The sequence below is a fragment of the Erpetoichthys calabaricus genome, chromosome 4 (assembly GCF_900747795.2).
Source record: "Erpetoichthys calabaricus chromosome 4, fErpCal1.3, whole genome shotgun sequence".
NCBI classification, from domain to species: domain Eukaryota; kingdom Metazoa; phylum Chordata; class Cladistia; order Polypteriformes; family Polypteridae; genus Erpetoichthys; species Erpetoichthys calabaricus.
The window spans coordinates 325726880-325754199 of NC_041397.2; the positions used below are offsets into that span (position 1 = coordinate 325726880).

The 27320-nt window shown below is 41.3% G+C and overlaps 1 protein-coding gene across 1 annotated transcript in view; it reads left to right on the plus strand.

The window, feature by feature from the left end:
• LOC114643553 (protein NLRC5-like) overlaps positions 1-27320 on the plus strand; it is a 5922889-nt gene that overhangs the window by 1271445 nt on the left and 4624124 nt on the right. Inside the window, exons 7-10 of the mRNA XM_051925772.1 lie at positions 14303-14650; positions 22783-23064; positions 25966-26070; positions 26156-26182. Coding sequence (XP_051781732.1) covers positions 14303-14650; positions 22783-23064; positions 25966-26070; positions 26156-26182 — 762 coding nt within the window. The remainder of the gene's footprint in view (positions 1-14302; positions 14651-22782; positions 23065-25965; positions 26071-26155; positions 26183-27320) is intronic.

Below are 27320 nucleotides of genomic sequence, written 5' to 3' on the forward strand. Positions count from 1 at the left end.
CTTACGCCCTGGGTTTGGCTCCAGCATAGCCCCGTGACCCTGTAGTTAGGCTATAGCGGGTTTGATAATGGATGGATGAATAGGTCAAATTTTCCCAAATCTATCGCGAGATATATTCCAAAATATTTGTAGAGGGATGAGCCTCTCCTTCCCATTCTTCTTTCAAAATATCCAAAATACCTCGGGGTTGTCATCCGTATAATATTTCAAAAGGTTAGAACGCTGTAGAGGCTTGTGGGACTTCCCGATAGGCAAAGAGAACGAGGGGGAGGAGTTGATCCCAACTCCCCATCCCCGCTGACCACCTTGCGTATCATCTGCTTGAGAGTCTGATTAAACCTCTCCATTAGACCGTCGCTTTCAGGATGATACACCACAGACTTTAAGTGCTTTATTTTCAGTAACTTGGCCGTTTCCCTGAGCATCTCCAAGGTAAAAGGCGCCCCTTGGTCTGTTAGGACTTCTTTAGGGATGCCACCTCGCGCAAAGACCCCTACTAGTTCCCGTGTGATTGCTTTACATGTAGCTGAACGCAAGGGAACAATTTCCAGATATCGGGTTGTATAATCCACAAGGACTAATATATATTTATATCCTCGGCTGAGGGCTCTAAGGGTCCTACAATATCAACCCCGATTCTTTCAAACGGGACATCAACTAAGGGAAGGGGAATGAGAGGAGCATGGTCCCCCCTAGAAATTTGCCGTAATTGACATTCTGGACAAGAAATACAAAAACGGTGAACCTCCTTCTTAATTCCCAGCTTATCCGCTCTAAAGTTTTTTCGGAGCCTAAATGATCTCTCTACTGTCGGATTTAACAACAGTTTCTGGACCTCCTGCCCATGATCCGCGACCTGATATCATAGATCATTTTCTATTACAAAGTGAGGTCCCTGTGGCATGTGCTGATGTGTGCGTTGACCGTTGACAGGGACTACTGCATTTTTTGCATTGTGTCTTATCTTCTTTAAACTGAGTAGAATATAAGGACTTGCAGTACTCTCTGAATGTGAAAATGATATTTTTATAGTCTATAGTTCTATCTCCATCTGTGTTGTTAATTGTGGTTATTGCATTACAGACTTCTTGTTTATGAATTTGTTGGCCTTCTCTCTGTGTTCATAATAATGATGTCACAATTTAAAGATAAGCTGTTCCATTTCTTTAGTAGTCAACAGGTTACATTGTTATTGGAAAACCAATTTGGAGACCTGACATATTCTAGATCTATTCTGGTAATTTTGCTGATTAACACTAGAATTACCAGAGCCTACGAAAAAACTCGTAGATCCGGCCCACTTTAAATCTGTTCGCATCTCTCCGTCAGCGTCTTTTGTCCTGTAAATGTGCCGATAAAGACAAGCAGCAAGCAGCCTGCTATTCCATCCCCTACCACCGCAGAACGTTCACAAAGTTCTCCCAGCTCATGCCTTGATTGATTATTTGGTAGTGGAGTGGAAATAATAGATCATTATTTGGAACACACGCATTTCATATGTGTTCCGTTTCTACAGTAATCTGTGTAAACACATTGTTAAAACAAAAATGTTTTTCATATTTTAATAATAAATGTTACAAAATGTAGGCATAAACTATATAATGTGTGAAGCCTGAAGTCCAAAGATCAAATAAACACTTTCACAAAAGGTTCAAGGAAAAGACAACAGCTTCTGTGGCGTAGCAGTAAGATGTGCTGACTTGTAATCAAGAGTCTCCGGTTTGATCCCGACACTCCTATATTTGCCGTTTTCAGTAGTGAGTTGCTCTTTTTGTTAATATTATACAATACACACATACATTTGGTTTGCATCAGTAACACATGGTGTGCATTTATAGGACTTGTAAAAGTTACCATTTTTTTTTTTACTTTTATTTTCTCAGTCACAATCACGATACATACTAACACTCAAGGGGATCTGATGCTGTTATTTTTTATTTGAAACGGAATAACTGTAGATGTGAGTGGTGTTTCGAGGCAATGGAACTGGACATTCTCTGATCTGGAGGGATAAAAGCTGACACACAAACGCTGGTGAATCTGCCTTCTTCGTATCTCACCGTCACTTGATTTTTTTTTATTCAGTTTTATTGAGTGTTCCTGCTCACGCAGAATTAGTGTGTGCCTTATGGTCTATGATGTCAAAAAAAAACAAAAAAACAGAGACATAGGTATATATGATATTTGGAATTATTCGTTTTATGACCTGTATAGTACATTTCGGAAAACTTTGTGGCACGGATGCAATATTATTCATATTATTCATATTCATTCGTATAACATCTTGCGGTTTGTAATTAGTGACCACATGTTTTTTTTTCCCCAATCTTGCCAGTCCCCACATGTTGCTGTTTCTTTTGTACTCCAGGACATGCAGAGGATAGAAAAGTACAGAGCAGTAAGGTCAGCGCTATATGCAATCATCAGATTCAAATGTTAACTGTTCACATACACACACAAGGATCGTCCTTCCTACATTTACAACGTGTGTACCTGTTACAATGTACACACTTCTCAATATGTGGTTCTGTGGTTTCTATTACACACCTGAAAGAAAGAGACAATATATGTGAAAACATCATCGCACTAATGCAATATTATTTGAAAACAAACAGCGTCAGATTGGGTGTGGATTTATGCTGGCGCTGTTACTTAGAGTCAGATCAGGAGCTTATTCAGTGCATGCAAGAACATGCAGGTGGCCAGTTGCTGTGCGCTACACAATGCTGACGGTGATCATTACACCTGTTACTTAGAGTCAGAGCGGGGGTTGGGGGGGGGGGGGGATTGGTGGTGTCAGAGCGTGTGAGCTTATTCAGTGCAGCAGGATCAACACAAATTCACACCCGATCTGATGCTGTTCGTTTTCAAATAACATTGCATTAGTGCGACAATGTTTTCTGATTAATTTTATACCCAATGTCAAATATATTTGTCTCTTTCTTTTTTTTTTCCATGCTGTGTCGACATCATGCACCAGAAGGCATGAGCTTATTCCGTGCAGCAGGATCAACGCACATGTACTGAAAGAAAAAAAGATCAACATACACGTTGATCCTGCTGCACTGAATAAGCTCACACGCTCTAACACGGACGATCTGACTCTAAGTAACAGTGGCAGCATAAATCCACACCCGATCTGACGCTGTTTGTTTTCAAATAATATTGCATTAGTGCGATGATGTTTTCACATATATTCGTCTCTTTCTTTCAGGTGTGTAATAGAAACCACAGCACAGAGAGAAGTGTGTACATTGTAACAGGTACACACGTCATAAATGTAGGAAGGATGGTCCTTGCGTGTGTGTGAACTGTTAACATTTGAATGTGATGATTGCATAGAGCGCTGAACTGACCTCTCTGTACTATTCTTTCCTCTGCATGTCCAGGAGTACAAAAGAAACAGCAACATGTGGGGACTGGCAAGATCAGGGAAAAAAAAACATATGGTCACTGGGGGGGCGGTAGTATGCATCGTGATCGTGATTTAGAGAGAGTAAAAGTTAAAAAAAAACAGTAACTTTTACAAGTCCTATAAATGCACACCATGTGTTAAAGACGCAAACCAAATGTATGTGTGTACTGTATAATATTAACAATAAGAGCAGCTCACTACTGAAAACAGCAGATATAGGAGTGAGTGGGGATTGAACCAGGGACTCTTGATTACAAGTCAGCAATTCTTACCACCACGCCACAGAAGCTGTTGTATCATACTTGAACCTTTTGTGAAAGTGTTTACTTGATCTTTGGACTTCAGGCTTCATACATTATATAGTTTATGCCTATATTTTGTCATTTACTACTAGAATATGAAAAATGTTTCTGGTTTAACAATGTGTTTACACAGATTACTGTAAAACAGAACACACATGAAATGCGTGTGTTCCAAATAACGATCTATTATTTCCACTCTAAAACTCCACTTCACTCCCAGATAATCAATCAAGACATGAGCTGGGAAAACTTAGTGAACGTTGTAAGTCGGTGTGGGGATGGAATAGCCGGCTGCTTGCTGCTTGTCTTTATCTGCACATTTAGAGGACTAAAGACACTGACGGAGAGGTGCAAACGGATTTAAGGTGGGCCGGATCTATGAGTTTTTTCGTAGTCTCTGGTAATTCTAGTGTGAACTCAGACGCCTTCTTAGTTTCCAGTTTATTTTCGTGGGAAAGATATGAAATAATCTGTCCTCTTAAAAATGCCTTCAGAGTTTCCCAGAGTATACCTGCTGAGACATTTAAGGATGTATTTGTCTCAAGAAAATAATCAATTTTCTTGGATATGAATTCTGTTCAGTTCTCATCAGCTAATGACAGACGCCAGCTATGAGATGAGTGTGTAGGACGCAGTAATTTAAGCTCCATGATCAGAGGGTCATGGCCAGAGATAACTATTGTGTCATATTTACAAGATTTGATAGTGGGCAAAAAATGATTGTCTATGAGGAAATAATCAGTTCTTGAGTAACAATGATGTACAGGTGAGAAGAAGGAGTGTGCTTTTAGGTTAGGATTTAAAAACCTCTATGGGTCTGATACAGTAAGTTATCATCCATTACAAGCTGTGTAGAGTGGAACGGTGGTAGCGCTGCTGCCGCGCAGTTAGGAGACTTGGGTTCTCTTCCCAGGTCCTCCCTGCATGGAGTTTACATGTTCTCCCCGTGTCTGCGTGGGTTTCCTCCCACAGTCCAAAGACATACAGGTTAGGTGCATTGGTGATTCTAAATTGTCCCGTGTGTGTGCGCACCCTGCGGTGGGCTGGCGCACAGCCCGGGGTTTGTTTCCTGTCTTGTGCCCTGGGATTGACTCCAGCCGACCCCCTGTGACCCTGTAGTTAGGATATAGCGGGTTGGATAATGGATGGATGGATGGACAAACCGTGTAATTATCTTTGTAATATTAGATGTTATCTATCCAGGTCTGGATTTAAAACACAATTAAAGTCTCCGGCCATTATAATTTAGTGAGTGTTCACATTAGGGACAGATGCAAATACATTTTAGATGAAAGCTCTTTAATATTAGACAAATTGTCCATCACCATGACATATCACCCTTCAGAATCAGATATTTCATCTGACATTACACATTACATTAATCTGACCATGCTGTTCTAGTGAGTGAGATTTATAAATATTATATGGTGGTAAAAGTTAGAAATAAGCTTTGGTAAAAGTAGGAATAGATGTGTTTCATTACAACAATACAGAATATTTACTGTGTGTGAACTTTTACTCCGAATACCCAGAGATCTCCAAGCTTAGTGCTACAACAAGCAAATGCTATGTGATTATTTCACTTAAATGAATCTTTACAAGACATGTAGAGTCAGATGTAATGATCTCAGATCATGAAGGACAGCTGGTGAGTGTAGAAATGTGACAGTTCACAGCCACCTGTTAGTTCAGACTCCTGGAGACCCCCAGTCAAATGGTCTAACTGAAAGAACTGTTCAGACCAGCAAGACTTTACCTTATTGGGTCAGTGCCTGTGTATATGGAGACACTGGTGAGAGGCTATACTCCTTCTTGCCCACTCAGATCTGCCAGTGAATTGTGGCTGCTGATGTCACCTCTGTGTGGTATCAAGTCTCAATCCAGACTCTTCTCCTGTGTAGTCCCTAGTTGGTGGAACAAGCTGCCCAACTCGATCCAAACTGCTGTCTCACTCAATGTTTTCAAGAAGCAATTGAAGACCCATCTGTTCTGAGAATATCAGTCAAATTGATTGGGAAAAAAAATGTTCTGTGATACGTTGTAGGTTAAGTTGTTGTTAGATTAAGTTTAGTTGCTTTATCAATTGTTAATCTCTGATTGTTAATTATAAATTATTACATCTTTTCACTTGTGGCAGTCATCTTCTGTTTCCTGTCCTACTAGACTTGATGAACAAGCAGGCCCTGTTTACCTCTTTTGAAAGTTGCTTTGGATTAAAGTTTCTGCCAAGCAAATAAATGTAAATGTAAATGACAAAAGCACAAGAGAGCAGTGGAGACTCTTATATAGAGATTCTTAAATACAGCAACAACAACATTTATCTCTATAGTTCACCCTCATACAAAGAATAGAGTTCAAAGTGCTTTACAAGGGAAAGTTACAAAACAAACAAAAACAAATAAGATTACGCATGAATATTGATGTATAAGTAACAAAATAAAAATAAATAAATCCGCACAATCTGATAAAATATAAATATATAATTAGTAGAAGGGTACTGTTCTTATATTAAATATCATACTTTACGTCTGTATAAATGAGTCCAGTGATACGGTCAGATGGCCAGGAGGACAAAAAAAAAAAAAAAAAACTCCAGTTAAGCTGAAGAAAAAAACACAATCTGCAGGGGCTCAATGGGGGGGGCAAAAAGACCAGTCAGCCCCTACTTGGCATTCTACTGTGCCTATCATAAATGTTTTTAAGTTATTCCCCATTGTTTGCTTTGATCTTCTCCATGCTCTGCGACTCCTGTTGGAGTCGGTGCCACTGACTCTGGGTAGTTGACGGCACAGATAGTAAGGTCATGCACAGTTCCAATGAACCTTCTGGAATTGACAAGAAGATTCGATGAAGTGAGTCTCATGAACAGATGGGGCACCTGCCTTCATTCCTGTATCACAAGGGGTTCTGCACAGTGACTTGATCTGGTGGTGATGATGGTGCAAAACGCCACCACAGAAGAAGTAGAGAAAAGCAGAACACACCAAGCTGGGCCAATTAACGTCCATCGCTGATTCTAAACCGGTCCTGTGTGAAACAGCTCAGGTTTGGTTTTTTGAACAGCACTGCTTTTAAATCAGGTGTAGACAGAAACTGATAAAGACAAATTCTAAAAATAAGAGAAATCTGAACAATACTGTGTGTACTGGGGGAGACAAGTCACAGAGAGCTGGTCAAGCTCTGCTTCATCCTTCTACTATCAGTACAGAAGCCTCTTGGTTTTCTATTGTTTTATTGCAAATGGTGATTAGGAGAGTCCCTGGGACCCAGTAGACTGATGATCGACACCTTACAGTTCATTGGTACAAAACGGAAACCATTTACTTCCACAGAGTCTTTTCATGATTCTTTATCCCAGTGCTTTGAAAGCTAAGCCCAGATGCATGGCTCTTCCTAGAATGCGTGACTTCTCTATGCTGTTACCTTAAAGTTCTTTTAATGCAGGATGTGCTGTCCTCACAGGGTGGAGCTCCATCTTGGCGGTCTGTCTGAAGTGAACTGACCCTTGTCTCCTGGTCTCCCTTTCGATCAGACCCCCTTACGATCATATGAACCTAGGAGGATTGGCCTCGATTTTTCGGGTTTCAAGACCCGACTTATACGCGAGTATATCCAGAAACATTACAAGTATCCATCAGTTTATTAAGAATGAATGCTGTCCTGCTCAGAGTGATTATGGTCTCCAGTTCTAATACCATTACTCTAATGACTCTGATGACATTACTGTGGTCCTTACCTGTAAATATCACACCAAAACAACAAGGGCAAATTCTAATGAGAATTTTAATAAGAAAAGTCTGAGACCAACTCTGGAGTGCAGGGCTGTGCTGGTGTTCTAACGTGTTACATGAAGACAGATTCTTCTTGTGAGTGACTGTCTGTGACAGTCAAGTATGTGAAAGGAGAATGCCAGTCGAAGGAGAACGAGTCCAGTCTTGAGTGTTGAAGTACATCTCTGAGAACCACAGACAAGAAAATGAAGTCTGGTCTTGAGCAGCAAAGTAACAAAAACAGCAAGGCCCTCAAAAAGACCTGCAAAAATCAGTCCAATAATCTGACTGGCCAAACCTCAATATAGACCTGGGTGTCCAGCTCCAGTCTTAGAGGGCTAATTTGGCTGCAGATTTTTATTCTCACTCTTTTCTTAATTAGTTACCAGTTTTTGCTGCTAAATAACTTTTGTTGCCTTCATTTTAAATGACTTGTTATTTAAGACTCAGACTCCTTAATTGTTTCATTTTTCCTTAATTAGCAGCCAAACAATAAAGTGATCCTAAATGATTCAACACATGGCCAGCAACCTGTGTCCATTATATAATATCTGAAAATAAAGAAAGGTGGAGGTCTCAGTAATGTTGATCTGCTCAGGTCCACACAACATTTGGGCTTGTAGGAAAAAGGAAAATCAACAATTTTAGAAACGTCTGCGGTGGCAGAATGAGAGCAGCAGCAAGCCATGGAATTAAATAACGGGTTTAATTAACAACATGAATTGACTTCTAATTAAGAAACTGGAGTCTGAGGCCTTGAGGTAGCCATTGGTTCACTTCACATCTCATTTTTTGTGTGCCATTTAAGCAACAATTAAACGATTCAGAAGGTTGAGGCTTAAATAAAATAGAAAGTAAAATAAAGTGAAAAGAAGTCAACGAAGAGCAGAAATTGGTCACTAAGTAAGACAGTGGCACTTTTACAGCTCTCCAGGATCAGAGTTGGACACCCGTGATCTATGCCAACTTTAAAACCACTCACCACTACCAGTCCATCATAACATTTATTGTGGTCAGATGAAAAGGAGGAAAATACAATCATGCGTAATGACTTTGTCTCAAGGGGCCTGTAAATTACTGCAACCAATGTTACTGATTCTGTTTCATATCTAATATGAGCACCTCAAATGATGTGAATTCACCTCCATTTTGAGAAGCTATATTCAGTTCATCACAAAAAACTGTTCAACTCCACTTTCTTAACTGACATTTTCTGATTTATGAAGAAAAGAAAAACTTTCTGGTGCTGCTTTAAATAAAGGAATAGTGTCATATTGGCTAAGCCAGGTCTCTGTAAATAGATATGAAGTTGGCTGTGTCCTCGTTAGAATGTCGGTAATTAAACCAGCTTTACTTAAAGATGAGCAAACGTTTATCAAACAACACCTTAAACAGCAATGAAATATATTGACTGGTCTTATCTTTTTCAATTTTATATGGATCAGGTATAGTAACTAATACTGGTTCAGCAAGGGAAGATCAGATTCTAATTCTTAGTCTATTTATGTTGTCTATTGTTTGGCTTTCATTTGATTTGGATTCTTTGATATAAATCAATTTTGTAGGTGCATTAAAGACAGACATCCAGCTGTAGGACAGACTGATATTGTTTGGTTTGGCACACAAGTCTTTTGTTTAACCTGCCAGGCCTTCTTTCACTGACTCTTAAGTTCAGCTCAGTGTTCACTTGTCCTCACTTTGCCTCTTCTTGACATGAACTTAGATAGATAGATAGATAGATAGATAGATAGATAGATAGATAGATAGATAGATAGATAGATAGATAGATAGATAGATAGATAGATAGATAGATAGATAGATAGATAGATAGATAGATATCCCCACCCCCCCACCCCCCCTTGGTGGTATTGAAGAGTCGCATAGTGTGGGGTCTCCTCAGTCTGTCAGTGGAGCAGGACGGTGACAGCAGTCTGTCGCTGAAGCTGCTCCTCTGTTTGGAGATGTTCCTGTTTAGTGGATGCAGTGGATTCTCCATGATTGACAGGAGTCTGCTCAGCGCCCGTCACTCTGCCACAGATGTCAAGCTGTCCAGCTCCGTGCCTACAATAGAGCCTGCCTTCCTCACCAGTTTGTCCAGGCGTGAGGCATCCCTCTTCTTTATGCTGCCTCCCCAGCACACCACCGCATAGAAGAGGGCGCTCACCACAACCGTCTGATAGAACATCTGCTGCATCTTATTGCAGATGTTGAAGGACGCCAGCCTTCTAAGGAAGTATAGTTGGCTCTGTCCTTTCTTACACAGAGCATCAGTATTGGCAGTCCAGTCTAATTTATCATCCAGCTGCACTCCCAGATATTTATAGGTCTGCACCCTCTGCACACAGTCACCTCTGATGATCACGGGGTCCATGAGGGGCCGGGGCCTCCTAAAATCCACCACCAGCTCCTTGGTTTTGCTGGTGTTCAGTTGTAGGTGGTTTGAGTCGCACCATTTAACAAAGTCCTTGATGAGGTTCCTATACTCCTCCTCCTGCCCACTCCTGATGCAGCCCATGATAGCAGTGTCGTCACACATCAGCAACCTCTCCAGGTCCTGCAGATATCTTCTTTACAACATCAGGAGAATCCGCCCCTTTCTCACTACAGACGCTACTCAGCTTCTCGTCCAGACCTTGGTCATCTCTAAGCTGGACTACTGCAACTCTCTGATGTCTGGACTTTCACTAAAGGCAACACGACCACTTCAATTGATCCAGAATGCAGCTGCAAGACTTATTTTTAATGTTCCCAAATTCTCACACACTACACCTCTGCTGCGGAACCTGCACTGGCTCCCTGTGGCTGCCCGCATCAGGTTCAAAACCCTAACACTTGCCTTTAAGGCCAAAACTGGAACTGCACCACCTTACATATCAGCACTGGTTAAGTAGCGTGTCACTTCTCGCTCTCTCAGAACATCAAGCACTGCTCGTCTCGAACCACCCTTACTTAAAAGAAGAGGACGACATGCATCAAGACTCTTTGCAGTGTTGGCTCCTCAGTGGTGGAACGAACTTCCTCTTGCTGTACGAACAGCGGAGACCCTCACTGTCTTCAAACGTCGTCTGAAGACACACTTCTTTAAACAGCACTTGGGGGACTAAAGTCCCCATACTTTTTTCTACCCTTTTTCTCTTAAAAAAAAAAAAAATTTTGTACTAAACTTACTATTTTCTTCTAGCATGGTTTTGTGTACAACTTGGTCAGCGGTAACTTGTTTAATGACAGTAGATTTAATCCTAGCCTTAAAGACTGAAGAACAGTCGTAGACTACTAAGCACTGTTGTAAGTCGCTCTGGATAAGAGCATCTGCTAAAATGATGTAAATGTAAAAAATGTAAATGTTGTCAGCGAACTTTTGCACATGGCAGGACTCTGAGTTGTATTGGAAGTCCGATGTATATAGGCTGAACAGGACCGGAGAAAGTACAGTCCCCTGCAGCACTCCTGTGTTGCTGACCACAATGTCAGACCTGCAGTTCCCAAGACGCACATACTGAGGTCTGTCTGTAAGATAGTCCACAATCCATGCCACCAGGTATGAATCAACTCCCATCTCTGTCAGCTTGTCCCTGAGGAGCAGAGGTTGGATTGTGTTGAAGGCGCTAGAGAAGTATAGAAACATAATTCTTGCCTCTGTCCAAGTGAGAGAGGGATCAGTGTAGCATGTAGATGATGGCATCCTCCGCTCCCACCTTCTCCTGGTATGTGAACTGCAGAGGGTCGAGGGCGTAGTGGATCTGTAGCCTTAGGTGGTGAAGCAGCAGCCGCTCCATTGTCTTCATCACATGTAACGTCAGAGTGACAGGCCGGAAGTCATTCAGCTCACTAGAATGTGATACCTTTGGGACTGGGGTGATGCAAGATGTTTTCCAAAGCCTCGGGACTCAAGACCCCTGTTCCAGGCTCAGGTTGAAGATGTGCTGTAGAGGACTCCCCAGCTGAAACGCACAGGCCTTCAGCAGTCATGGCGATACTCCATCTGGACCTACTGCTTTGCTGGCACGAAGTCTCCTCAGCTCTCTGCTTACCTGGGCTGCTGTAATTGTGGGTGGGGATGTCTCTCCAGCGTACTGTTCTTACTGGAACTGCAATGTCCATACAGAAGTTGATGCAGTCAGTAGTGCAGTCAACAACCTCCTCAATGTTCTCACTATGTGATCCCTGCAGGATATCCCAGTCCTAGGCCCTAAACAGGCTTTCAGAATTAAAACAAAATGGCAAAGAATCTCAAAAATCTCAAAGTATGTCCCTCCAGAGGAAGAACTGGCAGAGGGATGTCCATAAGAATCTTTATAAAATGAAAGATTCATTCACAAAAATCAGAAGGCATGGCAAAATGGTCAAATGAGCAAAACAGACGCAAAAGGAGATGCCAACAAAGCAATCCAAAAACAAACAAATACAAATACAAAACGCTAAACAAAAATTTAAATCCTAAGACAGAAGGAAAATGATAGCAATAGCAAAAGCAGCACTCACCCCAACACTCCACTAAAGCACATTCCATGAACAGCGGTATGAAATAATCATATTTAATAATTCATGCTGAAAATGAACAAAAAAGGCAAAGAAAAAGAACATAAACTTAAGCCACAAAAGGAACCTGGCCAAAACAGGACATAGCCCCTTCTCAAGGGGTGGCTTCCAGACACCCTAAATTACATCCAAAAAAGTTTATATTTTCTTCGGGTCCACCAGATTGGAAAACTTTGGCTTGGCAGGGCAGATGAAGTGAGAAGACTTGACCCCAATGAGGATGACTTGATAGCAGGTAGACCACCACATGGTGACAAAAAGTGGAATACAAAACAAGGTAAGAGGTCAGGTTTGGTCCTCTTGGATTCCAGACCTCTTTGATGAAGTGGTGCCCACCTGGAAGCTCTTAGAAGAAGCCTCAGATTCAAGCAGCAGAGCAGGTACCACCTAAGAACACACAGGTAGCACAGCGCTCCCTCCTGAGAACGTGGGAAAAGACAACCTAGTGTACCATCCTGGGACTGTAGAGAACAACTCACAAGCACTGCATTCACGGAGTGAAAGAGACTTAGGCAATCAAAACTTGGGGTGCAGGCTACAAGGTCAGCAATCAATAAAGCACTTGATGAAACCAAAGGCAAAAGCTTCTTGGTGACAGCAGTTTGTGTGGGAATGGGCAACACAATGCAGGCAAAGAAAAATGGGTTCAAATGAGACAGAAGAACAGACTGGAGATGGAGGATCAAATAATTCAACAGCATAGACGTTAGTGAAAGAGCAGGCTCAGAAGAAAACAGGAGTGGGTGGTTTAACTGAAGTGGTGACCCAGAAAATATCTGGTGGTTCTATGGCAGAAACAGCAAGCCCAGGTGTAGCTACTGTACAAAATTCAGCTTAAAACACAGGACTTGGAGTGATAACAGAGGAGCTCTTTGGGTCAGATGACTAGACATTTAAATTTAGAAACAGCAGCAGCAGATTGACTCGATTCAGCCCTGGGCGAGAATCTGTCCACCAGGTACTGGATATTAGTTTGACATATTTAGTACAAATCAGTTAGATCATAAAAATAATCATCACCTCCTCCAAATGTAGAATCCTGGCCAAAAAGAATGAAGCCTTCAGCATTTTCTGTCCAATTTTTTGTAAAGGGCGATAATCATGGATACGAGTTGTAGACAGTTCCATATCTTTCAGAGCCACACTCCTTCCATGTCATCCAAGGACTTCTTCATAAAACGTAGTTCTGACTGTGCAGAGCTTTAGCTAAGAGGACTTTTTTGTTTTATAGTAGCGGCTAATCCTGTTGTGATTCCATCACCACAAAAGAACAAAAATGGGTGAGGCCTTCAAAAAGACCCTCAAAAACAGTACATCAATATTGTTAAAAATAACAAAAAATAATACATTAAACATATCATCTCAGTGGTAAATGAACAGAACAATACCAGAAATGAACACACTAAATGATTAAAAACAAAAATTGAACATTAAGGACAAGGAAAAGGAACATAAACATAAGCCAAAGAGGGAACCCTGGCCAAAACAGAACACAAATGGCCTGCTGGTCTTTCTTTTAAGCCTGTGAGCAAACACCAGACGAGAACCTGCCTGACAACAGAGTGCGGTGTTTATAACAATGAGACCACATCATGATGTTCAGTCTCAGGTGTCAGAGATGATGTGCACTTTGTAAGAAAGTCAGATCTAATATGCTGTGAAATCCCAACATTCCACTTGTGGACTCACAAAAATAAATGGACATGAAGAGCAGCTCCATGGCTCCATCCTGTCTGCTTTATAAGAGTGCCTGCCTTATCTGTGATGATGTTTTCTTACCAAGATTTTATTGTTTTTCAGCCATGAAGGTCCAGAAGGGATGGAGCTGCTCTGTGTTCTTTCTGTTCTACATGACACACTTCGCCTGGACACGTATGTGTTTGTATGATTTGTGATTCTGCTTTGGCTCAGAAGTTTGTTGCCTTTAAATAGAATTAACTTCCGTTTGTATCTCAGCAGACTTTTCTTGTACCTCACAAGGTTGTTCTTCTTTTGGTGGCTCCACTTCAACTCTTTCCCTATCCTGATCTTCATCTACTGAACAGAGAATTTGAGTGTCAGGCAATTTAATATTAAGGCTGAAGTTCAGAACTGTCAGTAGGGCAGACAAATAAAAATATAAACTGTTTAAAATTTGGGAAACTTGGAATAGGACAGAAGAGAATTTAGTCTTCATGTAAACCCTAAACAGCCTTGTTTATTGATTTAAATGGACTTGTTGTCATTAACTGACTCCATCCTGACACTCACTATGAATGTTTGTGGTTCCTTTTCAGAGAAGTTTGATGTCATTGGACCTTCTACTGACATTTTTGCTCTTCTTGGTGAAGATGTCACCCTACCTGCCTCACTCTCACCACCTCTCAATGCTCAGGGGTTTGAGGTGATGTGGGTTCAAAAAGACTTGCAGTCTGTGGTACTTTTATACCAGGACTTCCGAATTAGAAATGAATATCAGATTCAGGCCTTTAAGGGGAGGACTTCACTTTTCCCGGAAGAACTCGTGAGTGGAAATGTGTCTCTAAGACTCCAGGATGTCCATATCTCTGATGGTGGTCTCTACAGATGTTTAGTGGCCTCTGGACAATGGAATGAGGATGCTCACCTCACTCTGAATGTTGAAGGTATTTCTAAAGTTCCCTTTATCTCTTTGCTGCATCCCCCATCCCTCTAATGACTGTAATGTGTCCCAGTGATGTGGCCCTTGTGTGCGGAGGCCATTTCATGTTTCTGTTTTTGGTAACACAGACACTTATCCACTGAAGTTCATGATAAAGTTCTCGTATACAGTGCACCATCTGAGTTCTTGTCAAATGTCTTCACGGCCAAACCCGCTGATTTTCTTTTTCTATTCCTAAGCCCAGCTGTGCTCCTTTTCGTCTGCCTACATGAATGTGACTGTAAAGGTGATTATTAAAACAGGTGCAGCCTCATCTTCTCAGTCACAGGTCATTTTAACGCTGATTTATGTCACTACAGTCTGACATTGTGTTTTCAGTTAAACCCGTCCTGTACAGTCCTATGGATTGTACAGAGATTTTGGGGGCTACATGTTGTCTGTTTGTGAAACTTCATTTTTAGTTGCCAGTAAGGGCTGGGTAGTATTTTTCAAAATTTTTCACATTTTTTTTTTCATTTATACAAAGGGCACCTTGTGAGTGATAGTCATGGGGTGTGTGTCTCAGCAGTGGGTGTCACGCAGCTCAGCAGTAGGACAGAAGATAAGTAATCAGCCGACTTCATATCGGGAAATAATCATGAATCCTTTGAATTATCACAGAGAGACTTGGACAGCATACAGGCTTGAGAAGATACAGTATGTGGCAGATGAAATTTAATGTCAGTAAATGTAATGCATTACACATCGGTAGTAAAAATGGGAAGTTTGAATACAAAATTTGAAGCCTGAAAAGTACACCTTATGAGAAGGATTTAGGAGTCTCAGTGGCGTCATCACTAACTACATCCAGACATGGACAGAAGCGAGATAAAAGGCTAATAGTGTTTGAGGTTATCTAGCGCCCTGATGTGTGGAGTACAAATCTTGGGGCTTTTGATTATGTCATATAACACACTAGTGAGGCCTCATCTGGAGTGCTATGTGCAGTTGTGGTCTCCATATTTACATTTACATTTACATTTACATCATTTAGCAGACGCTCTTATCCAGAGCGACTTACAACAGTGCTTAGTGGTCTACGGCTGTTCTTCAGTCTTTAAGGCTAGGATTAAATCTACTGTCATTAAACAAGTTACCGCTGACCAAGTTGTACACAAAACCATGCTAGAAGAAAATAGTAAGTTGTTAGTACTAGGAGTTAATACAATTTTTTTTTTTTTTTGAGAAAAGGGTAGAAAAAAGGTATGGGGACTTTAGTCCCCCAAGTGCTGTTTAAAGAAGTGTGTCCTTCAGACGACGTTTGAAGACAGTGAGGGGTCTCCGCTGTTCGTACAGCAAGAGGAAGTTCGTTCCACCACTGAGGAGCCAACACTGCAAAGAGTCTTGATGCATGTCGTCCTCTTCTTTTAAGTAAGGGTGGTTCGAGACGAGCAGTGCTTGATGTTCTGAGAGAGCGAGAAGTGACACGCTGCTTAACCAGTGCTGATATGTAAGGTGGTGCAGTTCCAGTTTTGGCCTTAAAGGCAAGGGTTAGGGTTTTGAACCTGATGCGGGCAGCCACAGGGAGCCAGTGCAGGTTCCGCAGCAGAGGTGTAGTGTGTGAGAATTTGGGAACATTAAAAATAAGTCTTGCAGCTGCATTCTGGATCAATTGAAGTGGTCGTGTTGCCTTTAGTGAAAGTCCAGACATCAGAGAGTTGCAGTAGTCCAGCTTAGAGATGACCAAGGTCTGGACGAGAAGCTGAGTAGCGTCTGTAGTGAGAAAGGGGCGGATTCTCCTGATGTTGTAAAGAAGATATCTGCAGGACCTGGAGAGGATGCTGATGTGTGGAGAAAAAGACAATTCTTCATCTAGAGTGACACCAAGACTTCTTGCTGTTTTTGAGGGGACGATAACAGAGTTGTCAAAAGAGATTGCAAGGTCAAGATTCGGAGATGAGTTGCCTTTGATGTACAAGAGTTCAGTCTTGCTGGGATTCAACTTGAGGGGGTGGGATGTCATCCAAGAGGAGATATCAGCAAGGCAGTTTGAGATGCGGGTTGAGACCTGCTGGTCATCTGGTGGAAAGGAGAGAATGAGTTGAGTGTCATCTGCATAGCAGTGGTAAGAGAATCCATGTCCAGCTATTACCTTCCCAAGAGAACCTGTGTATAAGGAGAAGAGAAGGGGTCCTAGGACAGAGCCCTGAGGAACACCAGTGATAGATAGATAGATAGATAGATAGATAGATAGATAGATAGATAGATAGATAGATAGATAGATAGATAGATAGATAGATAGATAGATAGATAGATAGATAGATAGATAGATAGATAGATAGATAGATAGATAGATAGATACTTTATTAATCCCAGGGGGAAATTCACATACTCCAGCAGCAAAAAATATTAAATTAAAGAGTAATAAAAAATGCAGGTAAAAAACAGACAATAACTTGAATAATGTTCAACGTTTACCCCCTCTAGTGGAATTAAAGAGTCGCATATTTTGGGGGAGGAATGATCTTCTCAGTCTGTCAGTGGAGCAGGACAGTGACAGCAGTCTGTCACTGAAACTGCTCCTCTGTCTGGAGATGACACTGTTTAGTGGATGTAGTGGATTCTCCATAATTGATAGGAGCCTGCTGAGTGTCCGTTGCTCTGCTACGGATGTCAAACCGTCCAGCTCTATGCCAACAATAGAGCCTGCCTTCCTCACCAGTTTGTCCAGGCGTGAGGCATCCTTCTTCTTAATGCTGCCTCCCCAGCACACCACTGCGTAGAAGAGGGCACTCGCCACAACCATCTGATAGAACATCTGCAGCATCTTACTGCAGATGTTGAAGGATGCCAGTCTTCTAAGGAAGTACAGGCGGCTCTGTCCTTTCTTGCACAGAGAATCAGTATTGGCAGTCCAGTCTAATTTATCGTCCAGCTGCACTCCCAGGTATTTAGTGGTCAGTCTTCGTGGAGCTGACTGGGAGCCTTGCCAGGCAACCTGGAATGTCCAGTCAGCAAGGTAAGAAGCAAACCATTGCCAGACAGTGCCTGAGATCCCAAGACTAGAGAGAGTTTCCAGAAGTATCTGATGGTTGACCGTGTCAAAGGCTGCAGATAGGTCCAAAAGTATGAGAACTGAGGACAGGTTGGTAGATCTGGCTGTGTGAAGTGTTTCAGAGACAGCAAGAAGTGCAGTCTCGGTAGAATGAGCTGCTTTGAATCCAGACTGGTGAAGGTCAAGAAGGGCGTTATTAGACAAAAACACATTAAGTTGGTTATAAACTGCTCGTTCCAGTACTTTAGAAAGAAAAGAGAGCAGGGATACTGGTCTGTAGTGGTTAACATCTGAGCAGTCCAGAGTAGGTTTCTTAAGAATTGGTGTGACAACAGCAGACTTAAAGGCAGTGGGAACATGGCCAGTCATTAGGGAGCCATTAACTATGTGTGTGAAGTGTGGGAGAAGATCCTGAGAGATGAGCTGAAACGTACCTGAGGGGATCGGGTCGAGTGAACATGTTGTGGGGTTGCTGGCCATCAGGATCTGAGACACTTCCTCGTGAGAAAGTGGAGTGAAGTGATGAAGCTGGGTAGCACAGGTCGGTTGAGAGTGGGTGGGCAACATGTCAGTCTGAGGGAAGGAACTACGGATAGTAGCAACCTTATCCTCAAAGAATGTAGCAAAGTCCTCTGGCGAGAGAGCTGGGGAGACAGAAGGAGATGGTGATTTAAGCAGTGAAGAAAAAGTGGCAAAAAGTTTGCGAGGGTTGGATATGGATTCATCAAACTTGGTTCTGTAGAAGGAAGATTTGGCAGAAGTTAGGTCAGTAGCAAACTTTGATAAGAGATTGAAAAGAAAGGAGGTCACTGTTATGATGCGTTTTCCTCCATCTTCTTTCTGCTGCTCTTAGTTGTCTGCGGTTGTTTCGTAGTGTCTCCGACAGCCATGGGGTCGGAGGAGAAGTACGTTTTGGCCTGGAAGACAAAGGGCGGAGTTGATTAAAAGAGTTGTGGAGAGAGGAGAGAAGACTGTTGGTAGCAGACTCAACAGTTGCTGTGGTTGGTTCAGCACAGTTAGGGGGAGATAAGGATGATAGGACAGCTGAGGAGAGAGAAGATAGAGAAAGAGAATTGAGATTTCTGCGGGTAGTCATGGGGGTAGAAGGTGGTTGAGAAGAGTAAGTCAGAAGAGGAAATCTGAAGGACAGAAGATGATGGTCAGAGACATGTAGAGGAGTAGACAATATATTGAACATAGGAAGTGATCTGAATGATACCAGGTCAAGAGTGTTGCCATATTACAAAAAAAGATGTTGAAGTGTTAGAGAACGTTCAGAGACTGTGAAATATGAGCTGTGAAGAGAAACTTAACGAGTTGAAACAGAGATTAATAGGTGTATGGTGTTCATTTTAGGATATCATCATTTTTCATTTCTCCAGTCATCAAACATCACTGTTACTCTGTGTCAGGTCTCATTAGTCACACATCACTATTCAGTAATCGCTCTTCTGATATCACTTGTCACTATTCAGGAGTCACTTATCACATATCACTCCTCAGTTCTCAGTTTCCACTCATCAGGTGTCAGTCGTCACTTTTCATTTTCTATGTTTTTTAATGGATCCAATCAGCGGGGTGAGTGATGACAAGGGGAGTGCTGAATGTAGATTAATAACATGCAAATGCAGCTCATTGGTTTATTGAAATATCAATCAAATACTTCCTTATATAAATACAATTTGATTAATTTATGAGTTTGCAAAAACAGAGACAGTTGTAAGGGGTAAATCGGCTTTCTGTCTCCTAAATGACATCAAAGTGGAAATAAGGATACTTGATGAAAATTGCAAAGAACAATGACCTCAGCAATTGAAGAAACTATAAAGGGATCGTGATCTTATCCATGGCAGGGAACATCTTCAATAGAATTTTACTGAACAGAGTGAAGGGACAAGTAGATGCAGAACTACGAGATCAACTAGATGGTTTTCATAAAGACCACTTTATGAAATATTATTGAACAGTCCCTGGAATTAAATTGCATTGACTTCAAGAAGGCTTTTGACAGACTAGATAGAGCTGCCCTCTGGAATCTTCTCTGTCAAAACAAAACACCAACTAAATTGGTTAACTTCATCAAGAATTCATATGAAAGAATGACTTATAAAGTCATTCTTATAAAAGGTGAAAACTCCAAAGAGTTTCCATAGTTTCCATAGACTGCATTATGAAGACCACACAGCAGGACAGGAATCCAAAGGAGGCCATTCACACAGCTTGAAGATCTCGATTTCACTGGTAATCTTGCACTTTTGTCACACAGATACAAGAGAAGACAAACAACGTGTCACCAACCTCAGTACAAGTTGGACTGCTCATCAACAAAGGGAAGACCAACATATTGAAAGCAAACACAATCAGTGCAGGCTCAGTGACAATGGAAGGAAAAGAATTGGAGGAAGTAGAAGTCTCTGCACACCTGGGCAGCATCACTGACAGACTGAGAGGAACAGATGCAGATGTAAAAGCAAGAATAGACAAGGCCAGGGCAGCTGTCATTCAGCTCAAAAACATCTGGCGCTCAAAGGAACAATCACTTCAGATCAAAGTCAGACTCTTCAATATAAATGTCAAGTCAGCATTGTTCTATGGATCAGAAACCTGTAGGACCCCATGTGTCAACTACAAACAGACTACACACCTTAATCAACGCTTGTCTCAGAAGGATCATCCACATTTGAAATCCTAATACAATAAATCAGTAACACTGAACTTTAAGCTTATGATAAACCATCAAACCACTGAAATGGAAATTCTCAAATGACGCCACACTCTGTAGAAGCCATCATCAGACATTACCAGACAAGCTTTGAGCTGGAGCCAGTGATGGCAGCAAAAACAGGTCAGCGATCAAATGCCTGGCACAGAAGCTTAAAATCCGACGTCAGAAGGATGGCTTACACCTGAAGTCAGTTGAAAAGAAAGACTCAGGATTGAGTTGTATGGCAGGCCCTGGTTGACAGCCTTTGCCCCAGGGGGGTACTAGACATAAGTTAGTAGTCTCCTATATGCAAAATAATATCTTGAACGCACAAAATAATTTACATTTGAGTTACAATGTCTTATGTAAGATAAATTATCTTGTTACAAACAAGTTATCATCTCTTAAGTAGGAGATTAAATGACATTTGTTTTCCTTTGCTTGGTTGTGACTTCCATCCTTAGCGACTTCCAGATAAATGTTAAGATCAAAGTAATTTTGATTTAATGAAGCCCCTTGTAATGTCATTAATCAAAGGTTTATTTCATTAGCTCCTCTAATTTGATTCATTATGTGTGCATAAAAAACTGATTCATGGGATTTGAGTAAACAGATGAGTGTGTGGAGGGTTAAAGCAGTCAGATCCACTGAATGAAGCTAAGACAACAGGCCTGGACAGGGTGCAAGATCATTACTTTCCACCTACACACACATAGTGAACTAACTTAGAGCCACCAGTCCAGCCTGCATGTCTTCTGGATGTGATTGGCTCTGCTGTTTCATTTTTCTAGATTCCTCTTAACTCACACTTTCACTCTGTTTGTTACAATTTGCATGTTCTCTCTGTGCTCTTTCTGTATTTTCTCCTACTTTTAAAATGTGCCCGTAACCAGACTGTGACTTTATACAGATCCCTTTTGTCTGAGTGTGTGTATTCAGCAATCAGCTTTATTCCTGTCCAGGAATAAATTAGCTGCAAAGGCCATCAATCAGGTCCACCATACATCTCGATTCTGGGCCTTTCTTTTCAAGGGACTCCAGGTGTGATTCTAGGCCTCTGAGCCTGGTGTTTTGTGGCCAACTCGTTTTCGCTTGTTTGATGGTTGTATGTTCAAGAAATTACTTTGTGCATTCGAAATATGATCTTGTACTTAGGAAACAGGAAGCCAGTTTACAACTTACAACTGTCTCTTTTTGCAATCTCATAAATAAATCAAAATTCTATTTATTATGAATGTGTTTCCTATCGTCCATATCAAGTGGGCTTTTAAATAAACCAATGAGGTGCACTTATATGTTTTTAATTTACATTCTGTATGCCTCCTTTTGTCACTCCCCCTGCTGATTGGCTCTTTTAAAAAGTCAGAAAATGAAAAGTAATGACTGACGCCAGATGAACAAAGTACTGAGGAGTGATGTGTGATGAGCGACTCCCGAATTGTGATGTGCAATTACTGATACCTGATACGGAGTAACACTGATGTTTGACGACTTGAGAAATGATAAATGATGATGTCCTAAAATTATGTGAAGAAACTGGCAGAGTGGGTCCCAGCTGTTACTTTAAAATAAATTCAACAAGAATACAGGGAAACAGTTACAGGCACATTAAGAGCAAATTCCATACAAAAGACACACACTGAGTAAGTGACCAAGCAGTGTGCTGAACAGTTGGACTTTACTGATCTTAAAACCTCAACGTGATTTTATTTCACAGAATCTCAGTGAAAAGCAATGGTGGTGGTGAATGGCCTGTTGTCATCACAATTATTCAAATGTTGTAAAGTTCTTTATTTTACATACTTTACAACCACAAGGTGCTTTATAAACCAAAAATATGATTACTGTTAAATAATAAATGCACAAATAGAGCAACAGAATATAAAACAAGGGAATACACAAAAATGAGCAGCAATGACAGAGACCACTGGCAGATTTTATATAAAGGAGCTGTAGAAATCCATAATAGCAACACAATAAAACAAGAAACAAGAGGACAAAGGAACAAGACCACCACAGTAACTACGAGAGGCAGTCCAAACACTCAGTCATTTCATCTCATGGACTCACACTTATATTTCCCACCGGGGTCACTTAGTCTCCCCTCTAGAGAGACAACTGCCTGAATGGCTTTTTCATTGGTTGGATTGTGGGTGTGGCCAATTCAAATAGGCGTAGGAATGAACCCAAATGTGACCTTTAACCCTGGATGGCTCTAACCATTTCAAACACTGGAGGTGTCCTCCTGTTACACATTTTAATTGTGAACAACAAAACAGACATAATAATAAGTGTGAGCTTATCAGAAAAAAAAATTAATGTTGGAAAATGTTTTCTTAATCCAAATGGTTTTCTCTCCCTTAATATGTCACTCATTTTTTCTTTCTTTTTCCTTCAGTTGTGGGCACTCAACCTTCCATTTCCATCAGCACTACAGAAGACCAGCAGACCAGACTGGAGTGCAGCTCTGAGAAGTGGAGCTCTCAACCTGAAGTGACCTGGAGAGACATGAACGGAGTAGACGTGACCTCACAGTCCACCTTAACAGTACAACGGGATGATGAGGGTCTCCTCAGGGTCAACAGTGTTATCCCCATCAAGTGGGAGTTCAACGTGTTCTCCTGTCTGATGAGAAGTAACACAACCAGACCGGCCTATCAGTCCAAAATGGGGGTGTACGGTGAGTACTCAGAGGTCACAGAATCATCATGTCACTGACATTAGAGCGACTGTGACTTTAACAGAGACCGTCACCTCATCTGCTTTTAGTATAAGACCTTCATGAATGCTCCTCACTTTTATTGTAACTTACATTAAAATTCAAAGAGTAGAAGGTCAGTTAGGCTTAATTTGGTAGAGAAACTGAAAACCTATAAAGAAATTGAGAAAACGAAAAAAAATAAATGTATTTAGAGAAAATTTGAGAAAAGCAGAAAAAGAAATCTCACCAAAGTAAATGCTTAGCTATGATGATAACATCACACTGTACATGAGGTGGACATCACTGGCTGGACCTGTAATGACAATGGGAAGAAATTTCAGTAAGTAAAGTGAAGGAGCTGATGGAGACTGCAGTGAGAAGTGGAGGACACACTGCAGTATGATGGTGTGTGACAGGTGTGAGTAGTGAGCCACTAGGGGGCAGTAACTACATCATGTGACACTGTGGCCAGACCTGAATGCACAGTCGCTTTTACCTCTTTATAGTTGTCACATTAGGACCAGGAGTGCAAACTCCGAGAGTCCAGGAGGACACTGGTGTTTTTAGACAGATGTCACCAAGAGTTGTTATTGGCCTAAAGAGATGCAAGGAGTGAAAGTGTCCTGTGCTATTTATTTATGAAGAGATGAGAGGGGAAATCACAGCTACCTCTAATTAGGGGGCAGTAGGAGTCTGACGTTTGTGATTCACCTCTCTGAACTCCTCAATCCTTTATTTCTATCACAATTTTATTTTTTATCTTTAAGTCCCGTTGAAACTCCTGACAATACTGTCCATGTACGGCATATAGTGTGTGTGTGTGTATTATGTAGTGTGTAAAGTCTGTGATTTGTTCACTATACCTGTGAATTTGTTACACTGAATCTACACTCAATGAAGAGCACAAACTGAAATGAACTGAATTGAGTACCCATCTGATACCCTTTATACCCTTTGTCATTTCAGAAAGTATTTTGTTTTGCTTTTTACCTCAAATGTTAACATTTAAAAATTAAAGAGACTGCAGTGTCAGGCATGTTTGATGTGTCACTCTAACTAGTCAATTTCTGGTTCGCTGAACTTTAGAAGGAGGTTGTTCATCTACATTGTAGGAAAGAATTGGAGGAAGTTACCCAGGTGTCCTCTAGGGTGATAGTGTGCACCCCTTAGGTGGTGTGAGACCCCTGACCACAGAGATAAATACAGGTGGATCACAGTCAGATGTAGGCACAAAATAATGAGTGCACATTCAACAGGAGCATCAGCCTCAGAGCTGGAGGTGTACAACCATTTTCAGTACATTTCAAAGCTGGACAGGAACTTTGACACCTCTAAGGTGATAGGCAGGACTAAGGAGGCTCAACTCAAAACCAACCACTAGAAAAAAGCTTGGATTTGTAGGAGGAGGACAACTGTTAGGGAGAGTGGAACACACATTTGCTGCACTGACATGAATCTTGTGCAAATCTTGCACAGCATGTTGCCTTGAAATTGCACTGGTGAGGGACATCCTTGGACATGTGGATGGACTTCAGGCCAGAGTTGTGAAAGGACAAAGTTATATTTGTCCAAGTGGGAAAACAGGATACAGGGAAGGGCAGGCGACTGCTAACTGTATAAGATGTGAAAAATGTACATTTGTCAAATGTAAATGTAAATTTGTTAAGGTGATCTTACGTGAAGTTCTTATACAAGATCAGGTAAGACTAAAGTGATCTGAAGGTTTAACATCAAATCTTGGCTTCTAGCCTTTTGAAACATCTGGTATCTGTGCCATAGGATGGGTTACTGGTGAATTGAGGAAGCACCAATGTATTGAGAAGTCTACTCTTTATATTTACTTTTTTCTGCTCTCTGTATTCTGAATTGTCCTGTAACCCCATCAGTGAATGGACAGTGCCAGTTTATTTGGTGGACAGCTGCATGGCTGTGGTCTGGTGATTATCACTGTACTCTCTCAGCTCTCTCTTCTTTGCCCATTTGGATCTCTGCACAGCTGTGTCCTCCATGGCCACCCTGGCCACAAACTGTTTTGGTGACCATGTTTAATTCACTGGGCTGAGGGAAATGAGTTTGTGAGGTAGGCGTCATTGGGTGGGTGTGAGTGGTTTTATGTAAACTTCCAATGTTTTTTTTTACTATTATCTATTAAAATAAAAAACGTGAAGAAAAATATTAATCACCAAAGCCATGTGGTGCCTTCATATTCCATTTGTATTTGCTACAGAAATCTCTGACCATCATAACATGCAAAACATAATTATTACTTAGGTATGAGCACATTTATAATAATAAGAGCCACATTAACTTGTCCAGTGGCTGTGTTTGTCCAGTGGATGTGTCCCACCATGATCAGGTGATTTCCACTCAAGAGTGACTGACAGGTCTTTCCACCAATCACTGTTCTTGTTTGGTTGTGCATTTCCTTTCCAGCTCAGACCTCACCAATTTTCTGCACTCCTCATATTTGGCTCCTCTTTTAATTTTCTACCTCTTGTACCCCAAGGCCACCATACATGGCACTCTGGTTCACAAGTGGGCAACATTAGGTGTACTGAAGCCTAACTGGGCATGTGGTCATCACCAGTCAGTGTGTAACATTATCTTTGGGATGTCATCCATGACAGTTTAGTTTTTATTAAAGATTTTAACAATCCTAGTGCTTCTGAAGGTCATAACCTCTCGTTTCATGGTCTCCTGACACTCCATTTGTGTTCTGATTGGTGTTTGTTTGTCACATTTTTCCATTGGACAGTGCCCAGGTATCGGTCATTAAGCTCACTAACCCTGAATGCCTTCTCTCTTCTTCCAAGCCTCACACTTCCCATCTTGTTGTGTTTTTCAGACTCATAGATATTTATTCTTCTCTTCTTTTTGCAGTTTTCTCCCCAAACGTCTCTGGCTGGTCGGTGGTTTTCTGGTTATCGATGGCTCTTTGTGTCACAGCAGCTGTGCTGCTCATATTGAAATGGCAAAGAATGAGAGGTGAGTCCAAAAGCTGCTAAATAAAGATGACCTCAGTTGTTCTTTATGCTAATTTTTACAATATTCCTCTGTTTCTTCTTTCTAGATAAAAAAGCAACATACAAGACCAAAGGTAAGGACACGTCAGTTGAAATCCTTGATCTTCTGGGAGGTGTGAGAGCTCAGGTGGTGTAAACCAGGAAGAGTCTGACGAATGTGTGACATTACCTGACTGAGTTGTTAAATGACTTTGATGTGAGACTCCATGTGAACCACAGCCGACACAAGAGGTCAGGGTTCAAGGCTGCTGGGGGCATGAGATTGAACTAAGCAGAGTGTTAATGTCCAAGGAAAGCGGGCTCATGTGGGGGCTGCCGTGTTTATGTAATTTATTTAGGTGACAAAATTAAGACTGAAAATAAGCAAATGACACTGAGGGTGGTTAGTCGATTCCTTAGAGTCAGAAGAATCTCTGCAAGTGGACTGGAACAGAATATAAAGATGGAGCAGGTATGTGGAAAATGATATTTAACTTAATTTACTCTTACACAGGACATAGCAGCGCTGCATAAAAAGACAAACATAAGACAATAAAAGCAACATTTAAAATACCACACAGCACATCTATACACACAGGCCTAAAAACTACTGAACCAGAAGAAATGAACAACATATTCACGGAGAGCTGTGTATCTTCTTACTATTGTGGCTGATACAGGAAGGAGGCTGAGCTGAACAACTTTAATAATCCAGGCATATATAAAACGTTTAATACTGGATTACTATCATAAAGGTCAACATCATCAAAGTGTCATAAATTATAATATAAAATCCTCACAAATGAAGGAGCTGCCAGCCCATCGAGGAGTGTTGGGTTTTTCATTAAATCCTATTTAGGGTAACAACAGGTGGAGTGTTGATGGTGAATGAGTCCTCATAAAACTGACTTGATTGTTACCCATTGTCGATAATACACAACGCCACCGGCTGGTTGAGGAGATTGTTCAGTTTGAGCTAAATAAGTCTTTGGTCAAGCAGTGTGCTGTGGGATGTCATAATTGATTTTTCATATGCTGTGTTATCCAATTGGGTGTTACTCCAGATCTTCTAATTCTTCATCTTCTTTTGGCTGCTGCCATTTAGGGGTCACCACTGGGGATCATCCATCTCCATCTATCCCTGTCTTTTACATCATTTTCTGCCACACCAACTGCCTTCCTGTCCTCCCTCACCACATCCATAAACCTCCTCTTTGGCCTTCCTCTTTTCCT